This window comes from Pneumocystis murina (assembly GCF_000349005.2).
Source record: "Pneumocystis murina B123 chromosome Unknown supercont1.3, whole genome shotgun sequence".
Lineage (NCBI taxonomy): Eukaryota > Fungi > Ascomycota > Pneumocystomycetes > Pneumocystales > Pneumocystaceae > Pneumocystis > Pneumocystis murina.
In genome coordinates, this window is record NW_017802361.1 from 86,065 (window position 1) to 103,686 (window position 17,622).

A 17,622-nucleotide genomic window follows, 5' to 3' on the forward strand; every position below is an offset into this window, starting at 1 on the left:
TACATTATACAGAGAAAAGGAAATAAAACATACATTAAAAAACAATATATTTAAAACTTTTCTTTAGATACAAGAATATATACAAAACGCAAATAATTTGGTGTTATAATACATGGAATTCAAATAAAAAAATCATTTAGATTTCAAATATACAAAGACAAATCTTATTTTTTTTTACAGGTAAACTTAATTACATATAAAATATTTATATTAATCATATATTTTTTAATAAAAATTAGATAAATTATAATTTAATTAGGGAGTAAGAAATTTATTTAAGAGAAAGATCAGTGAAAAAAGTTATTAATTCATCTTTTTACATATAAGGGTTTTTTTTCGGTTTTAAAACGTTAATTTGATCAAACAATGGATAGAAAAGAACTTATGGAAGGTTATGAACAAGATAGGGTTTCTAATATTCCTAATATACATTTAAATATTAATTTTATATGAAATTAAGGAATGCGAAACATTTCCTACAAAAATAGTGGCGATTTTTTTCGCACAATTTCATCCAGTTCAAGGTCCTCAAATTGTTTATCAAGTGCCGCCTAATGCGATTACATTGGAGGAAGAAGTCGTGGATAAAGAACCTTTATTTGAATTTGAACCTATATCTGAATATATTATACCTAAACGAAAACTTTGTGATCGAGTTGTAGCGATTTGTACAAATGGATATAGAATTTTAGGACATCCTATATGTATTGTTGATAGGACTTATGAAAGGAACGCGTTGATATTTAATTGTGCCCTTGTATTTAGAGAGAAGGATGATAGTTCATGTTATGTTCCTGTAGTTAAACGATTAGCAAAAGTGTTTAAATCATTAGAAGTAATGGAATGAATGGAGTAAAAATACAGGATTGACAAAAAATACAGGAACAGGGAAATTTTATATCTAAACAAAAAAAAAGGATGATAATTTATAATATTATTGAACAGATAATGGAGGATTTGAATAATTATTGTGAATGTATGATACCAATTGGTAAGTACGATATCTTAGAAAAAAAGTTATAATAAAGGGAAAGATGAAACAAATACAATCAATATTAAATTGTTTCCAACGTTTTCAAATCCACCAAAAGTATTGCCTCATCAGGTTCCTATACTTACAGTTCAATTGGATTTATTAATGAATGTAAATTGGGATCTTACTGTTCGAAAGGTAATATAGTTGTTGGAAATTATATATATTGACATTTATTTTTGACAGATTGTTCCATTTATTGATGGGATAAATTCTGTCAGAAGAATTACTGAGTTGACAAATACAGATTATATGTTTGTTTGTCGATGCATGGAACATCTTTTGTAGATAATCATTTTCTCGTCTACTTTAACTAATTTTATATGAGATATTATGGGTGTTTGATTATGGTCGATATTTTTAAATTTAGCAATATGTATGCTCCAACACCAAACATTAATATGTTAATTGAAGATTCGGCACTTCGAGAAGAATGTCTTGCATATATTTCTACACGTAATTTTTTTGCATTTTTTTTAATCTTTTTCTTAAATATCTCTAGGACATGATATTTCTTTATCTTTTGCATTTGTTTTTCATTTATATTGTTCTTTGCGACAAGGAATTACATTAAAAGATTGGATTATTGAAAATAGATTATCATTAAGTGGAATCGATATACGTCGTTTTATATCTTTTGGGATCATAAAAGGATTCTTATATAGAATTCATAGATATCCTTTTTTAGCAGAGCCATATAATTCCCAAAATATTGATGAATCATTGCTGAAGTATATAATACATTTAAAAATGATAGAAATATAATTTAATTTTATTAGATATTTAGATGGTACACATAATATGGATGAGATTTGCACTGAAACTAAAAAATCAGTAAAAGAAGTTAAAGCTGATTTAGAGACCTTGGGAAAAATAAATTATATATATCGCTAATAATCAATAAAATGCAAATTTATCACGGCCATGTTTAACTCGAATCTAGAATCTTGTCAATTCAGTATTATTTATTTTTTGATACATACATCAAGTAAGGCTTCATTTAAAGTTCCCTAATCATATTAGGCAATATTTAACAAATGTTACATACTTCTTTAAAGGCTGTCTTTAATTGTATAATTTCTTCTTTACTCAATTTCCGTCCGGTCCTATTTAATTTCAGTTTTTCTTCTCAAGTAATACTCTAACTCACATGGATTCTAATTCTTTACTTCGGATTTTATTTACAGTAGTTTCTTTTGTTACAATTTTTCGCTTTTTATAACATCCTTGTATTTTTGCTCTAAAACTCTCACAAAATCCAATAGTTTCCGCATCTCCTCGAATTTCTATGCCACTATCTAATTCATGAACACTAATAAATTTTTCATAAACACTTTGGATTGCAAGGCCATTCTCTCTAAGGAAACATTCAAATTGTTCACTATAACCAACTGCATCATGCTTTGCTGAAAGAAATCCATATTTATCACATGACAAATATTTTCCAGTGGATGATTTAAAGCTATATTTTCCAGTATCTGAAAGAGCGGTGCTTACCCATACTTGACGAACATCATCCGGCTCAATAAGATTCAAGTCATCACAAGAATTTATAGGCATGCCAAAAACTTTTCCAGATGCATCGCAAGAAAGTGCTATGGCTAATAGAAAGGTATTAATATTTTTTTACTTTAAAACTTACGAGTTGATGATAGAAATCTATTTATTAATTAGCAAATTTTTGCATAATATTCAAACCTACACCAAAAATATCGGGCCGTTAATATCATCAAGTGATGTTAAACGAATCCATCCGTTTTCTTCAGTGTCATCGGTATCTATTTTATCTGTATTGATTTCAGTAACACTTTCTGATGTCAATGGTCGTTTTTTTCGTTTTCTAAAAAATATTATTCATTTACTTATAATAAAGATTAGGAGGAACTTTTTCTCGCCTTTAAAGCTCAATTTAGATGATTTAGTAGGATATGAACTCATTTTTAAAAAAATCGAATTTATCCGAGTTTTAGCGGTTTAAATATGGCTATTTTGATATTGTTTTAATAAGATTTATTGTTATAGTTAAGATAATGAGCAAAGAAAAGTGCCTTAGTATAGGATTATTGTCTTTGATTTGGAATAGTTCTAGTTATAGAGATTTAAAAGCCGTTTTATACATTAAGACAAAATGCTTATGGATTGATAAAATTACAAGAAAACTTCGAACACAAGTTAAGAGACTGAATGTTAGTAATTCAGATAACCACGAAGTTATTGGACGTTTTGATGGTTTATTAATGACATCAGATATATCACCGGGATCTATTTTTATGTTACCTCATGGTACTCGAATATATAATAAGTTGTTAGAATTTATGAAAATTTATTCTAGAATTTATGGATATCAAGAAGTAAGAAGTCCTATTATTTATAAAAAAACGCTTTGGGAAAAAAGTGGTCACCTGGAAAACTATAAAAATGAAATGTTTCAAGTAAAGGGTAGAGGAGCTACAGAAAATGATAAAAAGGATTCAAATTATCTTCAAGATGAGGAATATGGATTAAAACCAATGAACTGTCCTGGACACTGTCTTATGTATTCTTCAATAGAAAGATCATACCGAGATTTACCTATTCGATATGCAGATTTTGGGGCCTTACATCGGTCTATATGTATTATTATATTCTCATTTGGCTAACCAATTTATAGCAATGAACCTTCTGGATCCTTAAGTGGATTAACAAGGCTTCGCCAATTTCATCAAGATGATGCACATATTTTTTGTCGAAGATCACAGATTTTTGATGAAATATCTTCAATTTTAAATATGATTAAAACAATATATTCAATATTTAAACTTTTTTCATATGAATATTTTTTGTCAACTAGACCTCCAAAATTTATTGGTACTCTAGAAGATTGGGAAGAGGCAGAAAAGGTGTTAAAGCAGGCTCTGGATGCAACGAAGCAACCGTGGTCTTATAATAATGGAGATGGTGCTTTTTATGGGCCTAAAATAGATCTTTTGGTGGCAGATAAAGCAGGTAAAAAACATCAAATGGCTACAATTCAATTAGATTTTCAACTCCCTTTAAGATTCCAACTTAAATACAGATCGCCTTTTAAAGACAATACAGATGATATCACTAAAGGTATTTCCGTTATGAAAACTCCAGTAATTATACACAGAGCTATTTTTGGTTCTATAGAAAGAATGATGGCATTATTGTTAGAGTATACGGAAGGACGATTACCATTTTGGCTAAGTCCTTGTCAAGCAATAATTATTCCAGTTGGTAAAGATAATATAGAATATGCAAATGACGTTTATTATCAGATATCTGGTCTTGAAAGTGATAGAAGTACTATTCAATCGATATATAAAAGGAGGTTTTATGTAGATTTGGACTTAAGTCAAAAGACATTAGCTAAAATGGTTCGAAATGCATTAGGAAAAGCATATAATTTTATCATTATTGTAGGTAATAGGGAGTTGAAAACGAAAACAGTTTCTATTAGAAGTAGAGATAATGAAAAACAAGAAATTATGCAGCCTAAAGAAGTATATGACATGTTTTTAAAATTAGAATCATCATATGAATAAGCTGAAGCATGAGATTTTATTTTTGTAAACAAATGTTTCTTTTATGATTAGATGATAAATATGTCATTTTATAAAAGCATATAAATCAAATCAATAGAATGTTTTCTATTTAATTATATATGTATATCTATATAAATATATAATCTGTTGTAAAGATTTAACAAGAACTTTTTTGTTTATATTTATATGCTAGGAAATATGTATATAGAAATACTAAAATATAAAACTATGCAGATAATAAATAATTGTGTTGAAAGATGAATAATATAGCAAAGTAAATAACCCATAAAAATCAATTATTTTTTTTATAATTTTATGGTTTTAAATACGGTATGACCATAGCTAATGCAACATGAAAAGATAGTTGTATTATATTTTTGCTAATGACCCTTCTAATCTCTGGATTAAAGATCATGAATCAAAAGATCATCATATGCATCTTCATTCAATGTTTTTTCCATTAATTTATAAGTAGAACGAAGTGGAAGACCCTAATACTGCTTAAAGATAAGAAAAGTATAAATTTTTAAAAATTTACAATAATATTTGTATAATCACCTTTTATTGATTCAACTAATAAAGCGCCATATCCTTGAATACCATAACCACCTATTATATAAAAATAATTAATTGAACCAAATATCAAATAAAATATTGAATTCATATGCCTACCTGCTTTATCAGCACCTTCCCCGCATGATACATACGCTTCTAAAAAATCATCGGATATAGTTGTATCAAATGTTACTTCTGATTCTTCAACATGTGTTCTTAAATTGTATCCAGGTTGAATCGGAACTTTCAATGGAACAATAACAGCAATACCTGTAAATACTTTATGTGGATATTTACTATCACGAAGTCTTTTCAAAATCGCTAATTGCTCACTTTGAGATCGAGGCTTTTTTAGCATAGTATTACCAGACAATACCACTGTATCAGCTGCTAATATAAGTGCTGGAGGTGGTGACGTATCCACCTATAAATTTATTGGTACTTGATATATATAATTTTAAATAATTAAAAAATATACCAACAACTTATAAACACACAATGCCTTTGAACTTGCCATTTCAACACAATATTCCCATGGCATTAAATCTAATGATGGATCAATTGTCTCTGATATATTTGGCGCCTGTATTTCAAATGTTGTAAAACCCTAAAGATAAAAATTGTTAAGAAAAAAATGTCTGAAATAAAATATAGAAAAAATATTATAAATATTAACAATTATACGTATAAATTTAAGAATATGTTTTCTTAAAAGGTATAAAAATTGAAAAAAAAATATTGAGATAATAAAAAAACCATACCATTTGCTGCAATAACCGCTTTCTTCTAGGAGATGTAGAGGCTAAAATTATTCGTTTTCCATGTAATTGCTGGTGTAAAGGAGCGGACAAAACAGTAATAGATTCATAAGGTGGAGGATCATCAAAAGAATTTGATGAAAATGCCAATAAATCCTTCTTTTCACTCATTTTTCCAAAGAAAATAAGAATAAAATATATAAAATTTAAAAACAAATTTAAAGATATTTAACATGTAGAAGCACCCTAATATATAGTTGTCTAGGCAACCCGTGGTAAAGTCAACGTCAAAAAATAATTTAAGATTAAAAAGGGTCAAAAAATATGAAAGAAAAAGCAGTAAATGGGATTATTGAAGAAGACAAGAAAGAACCACTTATGTTGATGCAAGGTCCATCTTCAGGAAATCATCAATCAAGCTTAAGATTAGATAATTTGGGACCATTAGTTGTAAATAGAGATGGAACATTAGCAAGAATTGAGAATTGGGAAACATTAACAGAAATAGAAAAAAATAACATTGAGAGAGTACTAGTTCGAAGAAATCGTCAGCGTTTGGAGGCATTACGTTCAATGGAATCAGAAGAAGTTAGTGAAGAGTGAGATGATGTTATGGAGAGAATTGTTATAGTAACTGTTGCTATGGAAACGGTTGACATAGAAACTCTCCTAAAAAAATATACTTGCCAAGAACAACAGGAAATAAGCTTTAAATCACTCCTTAGATCCCTTTTTCAATACATTATTTTCTTTAGATAGGACAAAATGAGTATATAATAGTGATTTCTTAGGTTTATCTGATTTGTTTTTGTGTTTTGATAGACCGACATTTAATGAAGCCACCTTTTTATTAAACAAATCTATCCACCATGCATCCATATATCCTATCTTTACCGTTATTATTAATATTAATATATAAATTAATAAATATTCAACATACACTTTTTTTTATTAATGGTAATTGGTACGGTATAACAAGACTGCCATCACGAAGTCCATGACCATAACCTTTCCAACCAAATTTTTTTAAATATGTTTCTGCATGAAATTTTGTTGATGTATTGAATGATTTTGATATAGAATCTCTTTTTTTGTATATTTAAGAAATTAGTGAGAAACGTAAGTAATAGAGGTATACAATACGCATATAATTCACTTGATCAACACATATACGATATATAAAGTCTTGTTAATGCGTGATTTTATGCTTAAAGTGATTGATTATTGAATTATTAGGAAGAGAGCTTATCAAGGAGTTTCTAGCATCGGTCTTCTGTCGGCTCAACGTCAAAAAAATGTTTTAAATATAAAAACCATTATTAATAAAAAGAATTTTAATAATTAAGAGAATATTCTTTTATTTTAAGTAGTACTTATTACAGGTTCTTTTTTCAAGGAATTTTAAAGGCATATTTTAAGTAAAAATAGGTTTTTTTTTATGTAAAAAAAACTCTGATTTAATTTTTTTAATAATCCAGGATTTATTCCTTCTATCTAGAAAAGACACATGTTTTTGGAGATATATATTTTGCTTGATCTTTTATATTTGGGTCTAAGCCCTTTACAGTGTTTGAAAATCAGTATTTTAGTTAAAAAAATATTATTTGAGATATTTTACATAGAAACAGAATATAGACGTCTATAGACTTTTTGTAGAGCTTTTCACTGATATACAACTTTAAAGTTGTTATTATGGGTCTATTAGATGATGAATTGGCTTATGGTAAATTATCAGAAGACCGATCTCTATTTAGTATATATCTTACTAGTAATGGACTCAGCAACAATACTCAGGGGCATGATATTCCTAGTATTAAGCAACTGTTAGTATTAGGAGAGAGTATTAAAGAACTTTTGGTAAAAATTCAAAAAAAACAGAGTATTTTGCAACGAAAATTCCAAGATTTTCAAATAAAATATAAAAAATGGCTCTTACATGAATCAGAAATTAATGATCAGGTTTCTCAAAGTGAAACTTCTATTATTGTATCCAAAGAAAGTTCTTCAAATGAACATGATAATGTATTTCAAATATCCCAATTGCAAAATGAATCTATTAGAGAAGAAATAGAATCTGAAGAAAAAAAATGTTCATTTCAACATTATATATTACTATTTTTTGGCTAATAAGAATAGTATTGGAACGAAACCCCCCTGAATTTTTTAAAGATATCCAGATGCATCAAGAATCACTTAACACGGTTTTTTCTAACAAAGAATATGTTTATGATGAAATCTTAAAAATTTCGGATCCTCAAAAGCTTAAACAATATTTAGGAGTTTCATATTTTCCGACTGTTGATCTTTCTGATAAGCTTCCTGGTGAACCTGTTAATGAGGATTTCTCTAAAGTTAAAGCACCTACACAAATATCTATATCTACTTATTATGCATATCTTGATTCTTTTTATCGTCCTTTTTCTGAAGAGGATCTTCTATTTTTAAAAGATGAGGTGTGTTTATTATTCTATTGATGAGATATATTTAAGATTTGTCAGGAAGAAGAGTTAACAACGTATATGATTCCTCCATTAGGCATATTTTCTGAAAATAGCTGGGCTTCAGAAGATTTAAATGGTATGATTTCTTCTAATTTTTCTCTTTCTTCTATTCCATATGGATCTCCTGATCAACTAACGGATGAGCATTTATTCACTGAGGAAATATCATGTGGTCCACTATTAGAAAGACTTTTAAGTGGAATATTAAAAGAAGATGTTTTGGATGAAGAGCAAAAAATAGAAGAGGATGAAAAGGATACAGACTTGTATAATTCTGGTTGGAAAATTCCTACTATTAAACTAGATTATCATAATTTTGAAGAAAGGTTAAAAAAAGAGCTTAAATATATAGGTATATTGGGTGACGATGATGTATATTTTAGATTTAGTTATAAGTATTTTGCCTTACTTTTATAGATCAATTGGAATAATCGGGAAGATGATGAAATATCATCAAATTTACGATCTTTACAATCTCAATTGAGGCATCAATGTGCAATCAATTCAGCAAGAAAGAGTAAATTAAGAGAATTGGTAAAAGAACATCTTGCATATCAGGAATATTCTATTATTTTAAATGATCTTAACAAACAAGTTGAGCAAGCCTTTTTAAAAAGATCTAGGAGTATTGAAGTAAAAAAGAAAAGAGTAATAGGAAGCATAGGTTCTTCTGATTCTGGCCTTGGAAGAATAGGATTAAGTAATCATATACAAACTTTATTGGAACGAAGAAAAAAATGGGTTGAAAAAGTGGGTTCAATATTTACACCTATCGAAAAATATACACGATTACCTACAAATACAATTTATGACGATTTAGATAATATAAAAACAGATGAAAACATAATTGAGAGCGATATATAGTTTGTTTATTAAACGTATTTTAATACAGATTAAATAAAATATCAATAATAAAAGTAAATATTAATAATATGTTTCTTAATATGGCAATTTGCTGCATTTACCATCTATTAAGCGACCTATATAGAAATTAATAAAATGTTTTTGCCTGGAAATTCACAAACATGTTTGCACAGATGCCTATAATAATAAATATTTTTATAAAAAGATAAGAAAACTTACGATTATAATCGAGTAATCCTTCAATCGATCCAATTGCAGTAATAGCAATATCTGCATCCCAGAGTTTATCTTGTGCTACCCTTTGAATATCTTTTTCTGTAATTTTCGAAATATGTTTATCTATTTCATATGGTGTCATGCGTCTACCACATGTAACAATTTGCCTTCCAATGTCTTCTGCAACAGCAGTAGTTCCGTCTAAACCTAAAAGAAGGCATGCTTTTAACTGTGCCTTCGCCCTTTCAACTTCTGGTTTTGTAACAGAACGACTTAAACGACTCCATTCCTATTTACATTAAAAATAACATATTTATTATCACAAACAAAGCTTTCCTTTAATGTAAAATGAACTATAGAAAAGTGTTAATTAAGGTAAATACTAGCTTTAAAATAATTACCTAAATCATCCAAGCCTGTTAAATTCTCAGAGACGAGATAAATACCCTATATATTAAAATTGTGGGAATATGGAGTGTATATTACTTACCCAGAGACCTGTATCTGAATAACTAGTTGAAAATGACATAAAACTTTTTTGTTATTTTTTGAAATAATTTTTTTATTTTAAAACTTACTTATTTGCAAGATTATATTTTGAAACAATACCACTTAGTTTACTACTAAGATGTGAAGCCGAACCTAATGTACGGTCCCAATTACCTAACATTAGTATAATGTTAAGATTAAAAAGTAGCCCTACCTACGATTGCCTGCATTACTAACATTACCCAATAATCAGGATGCTTCCAAGAAACTCCCTCAACTGCAATAGCAATATTCGCAGTTGGTGAAGTATCATCTCTAATTCTTACTTCTGATCCTGTAAATTTAGGTGCAGCACCTCGTGATGATCCAAAATCAAGAGGATTTGGAGAAGCCGGAAGATTAGAAAAATATTTCTCCGCCAATTCTACAAGTTGTTCATGTGAAACACCCCCTGCTCCGACCAAAACCATACGATCTGCTGTATAATTTTCATTAATATAAGAAATAAGATGTTCATGTTTTATTGAAAGAATATTTTCCTTTGGACCAAGAATAGTACATCCCAATGGATGCCCTAGATTTAATAAATTATAATATTTAATAAAGAAAATAAATAAAACCTTGATAAGCTGTTGCATGTAAATGATCAAAAACAACCTCTTCTATTTGCTTATCAACTTCCTCTTGCTCCCTAAGTATTACATCTCGTTCTCTATCAATTGATGATGCTTCAAATTTTGAATTTTGTAAAATATCTGCAAGAATATCCACTACTTTAGGAACATCATCTTGAAATGATTTAGCGTAATACACTGTTTGTTCACGACTTGTATAGGCATTCAAATGTGCTCCCATATTCTCAATCTCAAGTTCAAGGTCTTGTTGTGTGCGACTTTTAGTGCCTTTGAAAGCCAAATGTTCAAGAAAATGAGCAACTCCATTATTTTCTGTAGACTCTGATCTAGACCCTGAATCAATCCAGACACCTACTGTAGCTGTCTTTGAATGTGGAAACGACTCTGTTGCGACTAAATATTATTAATTATTTCTCAATTTATTAGCAAAATATTAAAAAACCAGTAAACCCATTAGAAAGCGTTGTTGTTTTAGTTTTTTGGATAAATCCTGAGACTGAAGCATAGTTTTTAATTGAAGTATTGTAAAAAATACGTTTTAGACTATGTTTTTCATGTATTAATCCCCTTAATGCTGATTTTGTAAGTATAACTTGAGGCTTCATCTTTTGAGCTTTAATTAGTCTATTTAAATCCGTTAAAAAAGCAAAAATAATATATTAACTCGTTTATACATAAAAATATAGGTATGTCTGCCCTTTTCTACCTTATTATAAGGGTTTATAAGACTTTTATAGGTTTTTAAATATTTTTGAGGTGGAGATGGGCTCGATATAATTAAAAATATTTAAAAAAATATTTAAGTTTAAAAACAGGATAAAGTTATGTCAAAAACTCTAATAAGAAGGAACAATATAAATGGTACGTCTTTTTTAAATATGTCACCTTTTCGAGTGGTAAAATTTCATACATGTAAGGCTATTTTTTTTTAAAATAAATAAATTGTTAAAATGAATGTTTTTAAGGGAGTCCTCTCTATTTTAAGGCATTTTTTATGAAGAAAGGTATTGGTAAAGCTTCTCCTCGTAAGTTTATGCCTTTTTTCTGGTTTATTTTGCTTAAAATTATGAAAAAGAGGTTATTGTGGGTTCAGTAAATGGTATTTTGGTTTTACCTATTTTTCGTTCAAAAAATAATAGTAAAAGACCCTTCTCCAACACCTTTACCATCTCCAATACATGGGAGTTACCATTGGACATTTGAACGACTTATTTCTTTAACATTAGTACCATTAGTGTTGGCACCTTTTGTAGGTTCAAGCACTACACCTATTTTTGATGCAATTCTTTCATTAGGACTGGTTGTTCATTCTTATATTGGGTATGTTTATGTTTTATATATTTTTCCCTTTTTTTTTTTTACAAATATTAGATTTGATTCATGTATTACTGATTATTTTCCTAAGCGTATGGAATTGATTGTTTTTAAAAAAAAAATAAAAAATATAGGTGAATATGGCTCTTTTTCTACGTTTATGAGATGGGTGTTACGAAGTGCAACAGGTCTTGTTTTTGCTGGACTTTATGAATTTGAAACAAATGATGTTGGAATTACTGGTAAACATCATTTTTGTATTAGAATTAAAGCTTATTTTTTAGAGGGAATTAAGCGTATATGGAAAGCATAAATAGACCCGTGATATACATATGATTTTTTTTATAATGATGAATAATAATTTTTTTTTTTCAAAAAAGAAAACTTTAAAATATTTTCAATCAAACGATAAATATTTATATTTCCTAAAAAATAGTGGAAATTCAAAATATTTTTAAAACTTAAAGACCTATGAATGTTACATATATCTTACATATTTAATAGTTTAACCTGTTCTTTATCATACCCAAGCTATATAAATGAGTCAATTGATTTTAAATTATATTTTTTTATAATACGTACCTCTTTAAGCATGCCTTCTAAATCGCCTTGATCTGATGGAGAGCGTTTTGTACCACTGATAGCCTTTTTTAAAAAGAATCAAGATATTATTTTATAAATAAAAGAAGCCATACCTGATAAAATCCAAGTGGTCCGCAAACAAAAATTTTGATATTCTGTGATGAAGGACCAGGAAGGATAGATTCGAGAAGATTTTTATTTACCCTTCCTGAAACACCTTCCCAATTTTCAGGTGGTTCATCTTTGTTAAATGTTACATAGATCTATAATTATTTCAAATAATACTTACCTAGAAGATAAGTTACATGAAATCTATTAGGATGCTTTTTTTTTAGTTCTTCAAACTCTTTATGTAATAAAATATCTTGTTTTGTAATCTAAAAGATATCAAATTAAAAAAAAAGTCTATTAATATACTTTCATTAGAAAAAATAAGTGTAACATCTGTTTTGTCTTCTTTTTCTTTAAAAATCTTCCGAATAAGTTGATCTAATTTCTCATAATAAGCAAAAATAAAATAAAAAGAGCTTTCTTACACATTGGCGTAATACCAGTTCCTCCTGCAATCATATAAACTCGATCATGTTTATTTGGTGTCCAAAAATATTTAGGAATTGGCCCTTTAAATGATAATTTATCATTAATTTTCATATTATGAATATAAGAGCTCATAGGACCATTCTCATACTTCTTAATAAGAAATTCCATATAGCCTTTATTGTAATAAATTAGTTTATGTATTATAATAATTTAAATATTTGTAAATAATACCCAATGTTTCTTCTGATGATATTGGAGTATAGGCTCGAATAACAGGCGGTTGAGAAGGCAATTGAAACTGTGTTAAAAGAGCTGATGCCACATGAATACCTGTAACATGATTTTTTGATGGAAGATCAAAGCGAAAAATCTTGCAATTATGGTTTACATCTGTGATTTTTGATAACTAAAAAAAAGTAAGAAAAAAACACAAAAAATGACTTTAAAAACATAAACATACTTTTAAATCAACCCAAGCTTTATCATCAACAAATGTAGACTCTGGAGGAAATTTTTTGCATTGAAAAATCCTGGAAAAAGGACATCTGGTTTGCAACAAATGATACAGGCCTAACCCCACCAGACCTGTCAAACCAAGATAAAATACAGTATGGGTATATTTAGGAGATATCATCATGAATTCTTTATTAATAAAAAATATAAGAAAATCTGACTTAATCGTTAAGTAAATCTTATGAAAAGAATATATGGAAAAAATACAAAAACTAGAAAAAAAGATGGTGAAAATAATCTGAAATTTATTTATTAATTTATTTAATTGTCAAAAAAATGATTAAAATTTTAAAGATTTTCAACAACTTATAAAGTTAAGATAGAAAAAAAAAAAAAGAAAAAAACCTGTAGTTTGAAGTCCTTTTGCACGATTTGAAACATTTACAGCTTGTACATATGTATAAAGCCTTTCTTTTGCATCTAAAAGGTTGATATTGAGGAGTTAAAAATATGAAAAATATACTTTCTTGATCATTTCGTTTTCTTGATAAACGAAGTCTCATACGATGTGGAACAGACTTAATCCCAGATTTAAATACCTCTTTATTTAGTTGTGGGTCAAGACGAACATCTTTTGTTCCCTAAAAATTGTTAATTTTTAATGATATTTCTCAACAAAAAAACCATATGTAATTCTGCAAATTTTCGAATACATTTGATAGCTCTTGGTGCACGTTTTCTAAAGGAACATCCATGAAGCTAATATATATTAGCTTTTAATAATATTTAGTGGAAAAAAAGACTCTTTTATGTAAATGAATTGTATAATCTCTTGTAACCACATCTGAAATGGCTGAACGTGTTGCTATCTTTTTTTTTCTAAAACCCATAACTATCTAAATTAATTCTAAAACAATAGAATAAGATTTTCAGTAACCTATTTATAGATTAATTGGTAGAAAGACACAAAACTTTAAAATCTTAGTAGCTTAAAATTTTTTTGACGTTAAAAAAATTAGTTAATAAGGTAAAAAATATAATAAAATAAAAAGATATTCAAAGAATATGAAATAATTCTTCTATAAAAAATATATATAAAACAATATAGTATAAATAGATTATATGTATTTTTTTCAAAAAAAATATTAAATATATTTTAAAAAATAAAGAATTATTGAAAATTTGGTTAAGACCTAAAGAAATTAAAAAAAATATTATAAGAGATAACAAACATGAGGTATGAACAGGTATCATGAATTGGGGTTTCAGTTTCTTGAAATGTATATTCAATAATGATATCTAAATCTCTACGATTTTTTTCATTTTGAAGATTAGTTAGTGTACCTTGTATAGTTTGACCTTCCTAAAGAAATTAATAAAACGAGATAAAATAGATAAAATAACATTAATATCAATTATATGATTTAAGTAGAAAATTGTTTGTTTCCTTTTGATAAAATAAGATAAAAAAAGAATGTAAAATAAATATTTACCAATGTGTATATCTGGGATAAGTTTAATATAAAAATTTAAAATAAATTGAAAAATACCTAGCATGTGGTCCAGTACTAAAACGAACAGGTTTTCCAGATGAATGAAATTCTATATCAAACCATGCAATTATTGCATGAATATAATCTTTTTTTCGTGCTTTTAATTCCCATTCTTTTGTAAATGAAAGATCTTCTTTTTTAGTAGTATATAAATCCAGTGTTAAAAGACAATAGGGATCAGTAACAACTGCTCGAAGCTCTACTGTATCAACCAAAGGTTCTTTCATCGCAAGTTTTTGAATGGGTGTAAAATCGAATCCATATACATTGTTCCAAACTATAGAGAATTATGAATTAGAAAAAAAACAAATATAATTTAGGAAGTTCACATCCAATTTTTTCTTCTTTATATTCAGCATCTTCAATACCAGCAATGAACATAGTAGCTTTATTAGGAAATATTAATCCGCCTTCTTTCTAAAGCTTTATGAGACATGCAAAAAAAATAAAAATGTATATACCAAATATAGATCCCTAGCAAGAAGAACTGTTTCTAACATACTTTCATATAAAAGAAAATACCCCATCCACTCAGAGACAATAATATCCACTTTATCAACAGGAAGAGTAATATTTTCCATTCTTCCCTTAATTAAAAGAATTTTATCTGAAAACCCATTTATTTTAACGATTTCTTTTGCTTTATCAATAATATCAGACATATCAATCTAAATAAAAAAGATTAATTATTTTTTTTTTCAGAAAAAAATACGTTTACACCAATAACAAGTTTTGCTCCTGCATTTGCTGCAAATAAACTTAAAATTCCTGTCCCGCATCCCACATCTAAAACGATTTTATTTTGAAATAAGTGTTTATTTTGATAAATAGCATCTCTATAAGAAAGTGTACGAACTTCATCTTTTAACATTTCTTCATGAATTCCATGGTGAGAATATGAATCATAATATCTTATATCATGTTGACTTAAATCATCTTTTTCCATATTCTAAGAATCTATAAGTTAATTTTTAAAGAAAATTATACGAGATTCGAAAATTTGAAAGTCTATAAATAAAAATCATATAATAAATCTAATATATAATTGTTTAAATCTCTTTTTTTCCTTAAGAATAGTTTATAATGAAAGACTTCTGATGTTCTAATTTTTTAGTTTAAAATATAGTAAATAGTAAAAAATTCTGAATTGTAGTTTTAGCCGTTGATATTAAAACACTGAAAAACAATCAAAAAAAACTAGTAAACATAAAGCAAATGTGACTGCATAAGACAATGGTGTTTTTATGACTTCTCATTCGCTACTAGTATTTAGTTTTTGCAATGCTTTTCTTCGAATCTTTTGAAGTTCTTTAAAATTTTGTTTAAGAACAAGTGAACGACTTAATTTGAAGGCCACATTTTCCAAAAGCCAATTTAAAATAGAATGAGAAGGATATGGCGTCATGGTATAAGGAGTTGCGGCTCCTCTTTGTAAACCGATAGAATTAAGTACTGAATTTACAAATTGTTTAGGAGTCGGGATAAAAAAAGATGATTTTTTTATTTTTGACATAGACGAAACCTAAACTTTACATCAAAAATTTCTTTTTTAATGTAAATAGACTTACAACAAAATATGAATTAATTATTTGAACAGTAATGCCATCATGTTTCAACTCTTCCGCCAATGCTTGACTCCATGTTATTAAAAACGCTTTACTTCCTGAATATGTTGCTAAAAGAGGAGTAGGCATTATTCCACTAAAAGACCCCATTGTTAATATAAGTCCGCTTTTTCTAATTATATGTTAAATTATAATAGAAGATATTTGATAATTTAACCTTCTAATCATTCCAGGAATAACAAGATTTGTTACTTTAAGTGTTGCAATACAATTAATTGTTGTAATATCTTGAATTTCTTTTGGAGTAGTTAATGAAAACGGCGTTGGCATTGTATGTGATAGCCCGACATTATTTACTAATTTTTTAAAACTTAAATAACTGTTTTTTAAGATTTACCCAAAATCTTGATATCTAAATCCTCAATAATTTCTTTTAAGACCTCATACTCTCTAGCATTTGCTGTAGAAAAATCCATGATATGAACAATAGTCTTTACTGAATAGAGACTTTCTTTTTATACAATTACAAAACATTCTCTTAAAATTAAACTTTACCTATTTCTTTCGACAAAGCTTCAAGTTTATCTTTTGATCTTGCAATAAGAACTACATTGAAGTAATATCTTGAGAGTTGAAGGGAAAATTCGCGACCAATTCCTTCTGATGCACCAGTAATAATTGCCCAAGCCCCAGACCTTGTTTGAAATGTTTTTACCTTGTTTTTTTAGAAAAAAAGATAAATACAAATATTTTACATCAATTCCTTTTGAAAAGAAAATTTCAAAAACAAGCCTTTTTACTGACAAAATAGCTGAAAAAAGTGAAAATATCCCTATGATGCTAATGAAGCGGAAAAAAAATCCCACTTTTTGGTATTCTGTTAATTATATAAATAATAATTTATTAAAACAGTAGTGAAGTACCTTCAAATATTTCAAAAATGAGTGAAAAAACCATAGTTAAATGTCTATTCTCTGCAAAATTAAGCACTGAAAATTTAATGACGCTCGACCTGGCTT

At 27.7% G+C, this 17,622-nt stretch overlaps 13 protein-coding genes across 13 annotated transcripts; 5 read left to right on the top strand and 8 right to left on the bottom strand.

Annotated features, from left to right (window-relative positions):
• Window positions 1-366: 366 nt before the first annotated feature.
• Window positions 367-1,927, top strand: PNEG_00875 (hypothetical protein; the record flags this gene model as incomplete). Its single annotated transcript, XM_007874594.1, has 8 exons — window positions 367-408; window positions 461-835; window positions 883-991; window positions 1,035-1,171; window positions 1,220-1,317; window positions 1,362-1,489; window positions 1,536-1,764; window positions 1,813-1,927. The coding sequence occupies 8 exons, from the start codon at window positions 367-369 to the stop codon at window positions 1,925-1,927; spliced, it is 1,233 nt and encodes a 410-aa protein (XP_007872785.1).
• Window positions 530-2,976, bottom strand: PNEG_00876 (hypothetical protein). The gene is made up of 9 exons (XM_007874595.1): window positions 2,919-2,976; window positions 2,736-2,873; window positions 2,676-2,692; window positions 2,184-2,634; window positions 2,082-2,139; window positions 2,017-2,043; window positions 1,897-1,972; window positions 1,162-1,856; window positions 530-1,114 (listed from the first exon to the last, which is right to left on the bottom strand). Exons 1-7 carry the CDS (start codon window positions 2,969-2,971, stop codon window positions 1,931-1,933), a joined length of 786 nt encoding a protein of 261 aa, XP_007872786.1. The 5' UTR covers window positions 2,972-2,976; the 3' UTR covers window positions 530-1,114; window positions 1,162-1,856; window positions 1,897-1,930.
• Window positions 2,977-2,993: 17 nt separating this feature from the next.
• Window positions 2,994-4,578, top strand: PNEG_00877 (threonine-tRNA ligase; the record flags this gene model as incomplete). The annotated part of the gene is made up of 2 exons (XM_007874596.1): window positions 2,994-3,638; window positions 3,684-4,578. Exons 1-2 carry the CDS (start codon window positions 3,064-3,066, stop codon window positions 4,576-4,578), a joined length of 1,470 nt encoding a protein of 489 aa, XP_007872787.1. The 5' UTR covers window positions 2,994-3,063.
• A 362-nt stretch (window positions 4,579-4,940) lies between these two features.
• Window positions 4,941-6,062, bottom strand: PNEG_00878 (septum formation protein Maf; the record flags this gene model as incomplete). Its single annotated transcript, XM_007874597.1, has 4 exons — window positions 4,941-5,187; window positions 5,251-5,557; window positions 5,612-5,740; window positions 5,895-6,062. The coding sequence occupies 4 exons, from the start codon at window positions 6,060-6,062 to the stop codon at window positions 5,105-5,107; spliced, it is 687 nt and encodes a 228-aa protein (XP_007872788.1). The 3' UTR covers window positions 4,941-5,104.
• A 130-nt stretch (window positions 6,063-6,192) lies between these two features.
• PNEG_00879 (hypothetical protein) lies at window positions 6,193-6,494 on the top strand (the record flags this gene model as incomplete). The annotated part of the gene is made up of 1 exon (XM_007874598.1): window positions 6,193-6,494. Exon 1 carries the CDS (start codon window positions 6,216-6,218, stop codon window positions 6,492-6,494), a length of 279 nt encoding a protein of 92 aa, XP_007872789.1. The 5' UTR covers window positions 6,193-6,215.
• A 111-nt stretch (window positions 6,495-6,605) lies between these two features.
• PNEG_00881 (hypothetical protein) lies at window positions 6,606-7,302 on the bottom strand (the record flags this gene model as incomplete). The annotated part of the gene is made up of 3 exons (XM_007874601.1): window positions 6,606-6,779; window positions 6,832-6,976; window positions 7,265-7,302. 3 exons carry the CDS (start codon window positions 7,300-7,302, stop codon window positions 6,606-6,608), a joined length of 357 nt encoding a protein of 118 aa, XP_007872792.1.
• PNEG_00880 (hypothetical protein) lies at window positions 6,655-9,256 on the top strand (the record flags this gene model as incomplete). The annotated part of the gene is made up of 4 exons (XM_007874600.1): window positions 6,655-7,980; window positions 8,028-8,344; window positions 8,390-8,764; window positions 8,810-9,256. Exons 1-4 carry the CDS (start codon window positions 7,584-7,586, stop codon window positions 9,254-9,256), a joined length of 1,536 nt encoding a protein of 511 aa, XP_007872791.1. The 5' UTR covers window positions 6,655-7,583.
• A 172-nt stretch (window positions 9,257-9,428) lies between these two features.
• On the bottom strand, window positions 9,429-11,348 carry PNEG_00882 (hypothetical protein). Its single transcript, XM_007874602.1, has 9 exons — window positions 11,271-11,348; window positions 11,039-11,220; window positions 10,582-10,989; window positions 10,176-10,535; window positions 10,051-10,135; window positions 9,963-10,005; window positions 9,874-9,919; window positions 9,476-9,825; window positions 9,429-9,433 (listed from the first exon to the last, which is right to left on the bottom strand). Exons 2-8 carry the CDS (start codon window positions 11,199-11,201, stop codon window positions 9,746-9,748), a joined length of 1,185 nt encoding a protein of 394 aa, XP_007872793.1. The 5' UTR covers window positions 11,202-11,220; window positions 11,271-11,348; the 3' UTR covers window positions 9,429-9,433; window positions 9,476-9,745.
• Window positions 11,349-11,474: 126 nt separating this feature from the next.
• On the top strand, window positions 11,475-12,223 carry PNEG_00883 (hypothetical protein; the record flags this gene model as incomplete). The annotated part of the gene is made up of 7 exons (XM_007874603.1): window positions 11,475-11,508; window positions 11,562-11,621; window positions 11,672-11,695; window positions 11,742-11,916; window positions 11,968-12,002; window positions 12,045-12,152; window positions 12,195-12,223. The coding sequence occupies 7 exons, from the start codon at window positions 11,475-11,477 to the stop codon at window positions 12,221-12,223; spliced, it is 465 nt and encodes a 154-aa protein (XP_007872794.1).
• A 176-nt stretch (window positions 12,224-12,399) lies between these two features.
• PNEG_00884 (hypothetical protein) lies at window positions 12,400-13,666 on the bottom strand (the record flags this gene model as incomplete). Its single annotated transcript, XM_007874604.1, has 8 exons — window positions 12,400-12,441; window positions 12,493-12,555; window positions 12,606-12,733; window positions 12,782-12,856; window positions 12,910-12,981; window positions 13,029-13,205; window positions 13,264-13,438; window positions 13,493-13,666. The coding sequence occupies 8 exons, from the start codon at window positions 13,664-13,666 to the stop codon at window positions 12,400-12,402; spliced, it is 906 nt and encodes a 301-aa protein (XP_007872795.1).
• Window positions 13,667-13,833: 167 nt separating this feature from the next.
• Window positions 13,834-14,375, bottom strand: PNEG_00885 (hypothetical protein; the record flags this gene model as incomplete). Its single annotated transcript, XM_007874605.1, has 5 exons — window positions 13,834-13,850; window positions 13,891-13,965; window positions 14,009-14,126; window positions 14,170-14,244; window positions 14,289-14,375. 5 exons carry the CDS (start codon window positions 14,373-14,375, stop codon window positions 13,834-13,836), a joined length of 372 nt encoding a protein of 123 aa, XP_007872796.1.
• A 296-nt stretch (window positions 14,376-14,671) lies between these two features.
• On the bottom strand, window positions 14,672-16,032 carry PNEG_00886 (hypothetical protein; the record flags this gene model as incomplete). The annotated part of the gene is made up of 8 exons (XM_007874606.1): window positions 15,757-16,032; window positions 15,500-15,706; window positions 15,368-15,455; window positions 15,036-15,315; window positions 14,979-14,990; window positions 14,890-14,932; window positions 14,718-14,848; window positions 14,672-14,678 (listed from the first exon to the last, which is right to left on the bottom strand). Exons 1-8 carry the CDS (start codon window positions 15,982-15,984, stop codon window positions 14,672-14,674), a joined length of 996 nt encoding a protein of 331 aa, XP_007872797.1. The 5' UTR covers window positions 15,985-16,032.
• A 258-nt stretch (window positions 16,033-16,290) lies between these two features.
• On the bottom strand, window positions 16,291-17,576 carry PNEG_00887 (hypothetical protein; the record flags this gene model as incomplete). Its single annotated transcript, XM_007874607.1, has 7 exons — window positions 17,527-17,576; window positions 17,359-17,480; window positions 17,159-17,318; window positions 17,001-17,114; window positions 16,821-16,959; window positions 16,607-16,775; window positions 16,291-16,560 (listed from the first exon to the last, which is right to left on the bottom strand). The coding sequence occupies exons 1-7, from the start codon at window positions 17,558-17,560 to the stop codon at window positions 16,291-16,293; spliced, it is 1,008 nt and encodes a 335-aa protein (XP_007872798.1). The 5' UTR covers window positions 17,561-17,576.
• Window positions 17,577-17,622: the final 46 nt, after the last annotated feature.

What these genes read in the sequence shown, in the direction of transcription:
- PNEG_00876 (XM_007874595.1), bottom strand. Translation starts at nt 2,971, where the DNA reads ATGAGTTCATATCCTACTAAATCATCTAAATTGAGCTTTAAAGGCGAG. An exon ending in AGCTTTAAAGGCGAGAAAAA is followed by an intron (nt 2,874 to 2,918) that starts GTTCCTCCTAAT and finishes AATATTTTTTAG; the next exon opens with AAAACGAAAAAAACGACCAT. An exon ending in TAAAGACAGCCTTTAAAGAA is followed by an intron (nt 2,044 to 2,081) that starts GTATGTAACATT and finishes TAATATGATTAG; the next exon opens with GGAACTTTAAATGAAGCCTT.
- PNEG_00882 (XM_007874602.1), bottom strand. Translation starts at nt 11,201, where the DNA reads ATGAAGCCTCAAGTTATACTTACAAAATCAGCATTAAGGGGATTAATA. An exon ending in ACATGCAACAGCTTATCAAG is followed by an intron (nt 10,536 to 10,581) that starts GTTTTATTTATT and finishes TATTAAATCTAG; the next exon opens with GGCATCCATTGGGATGTACT. An exon ending in AGTAATGCAGGCAATCGTAG is followed by an intron (nt 10,136 to 10,175) that starts GTAGGGCTACTT and finishes TACTAATGTTAG; the next exon opens with GTAATTGGGACCGTACATTA.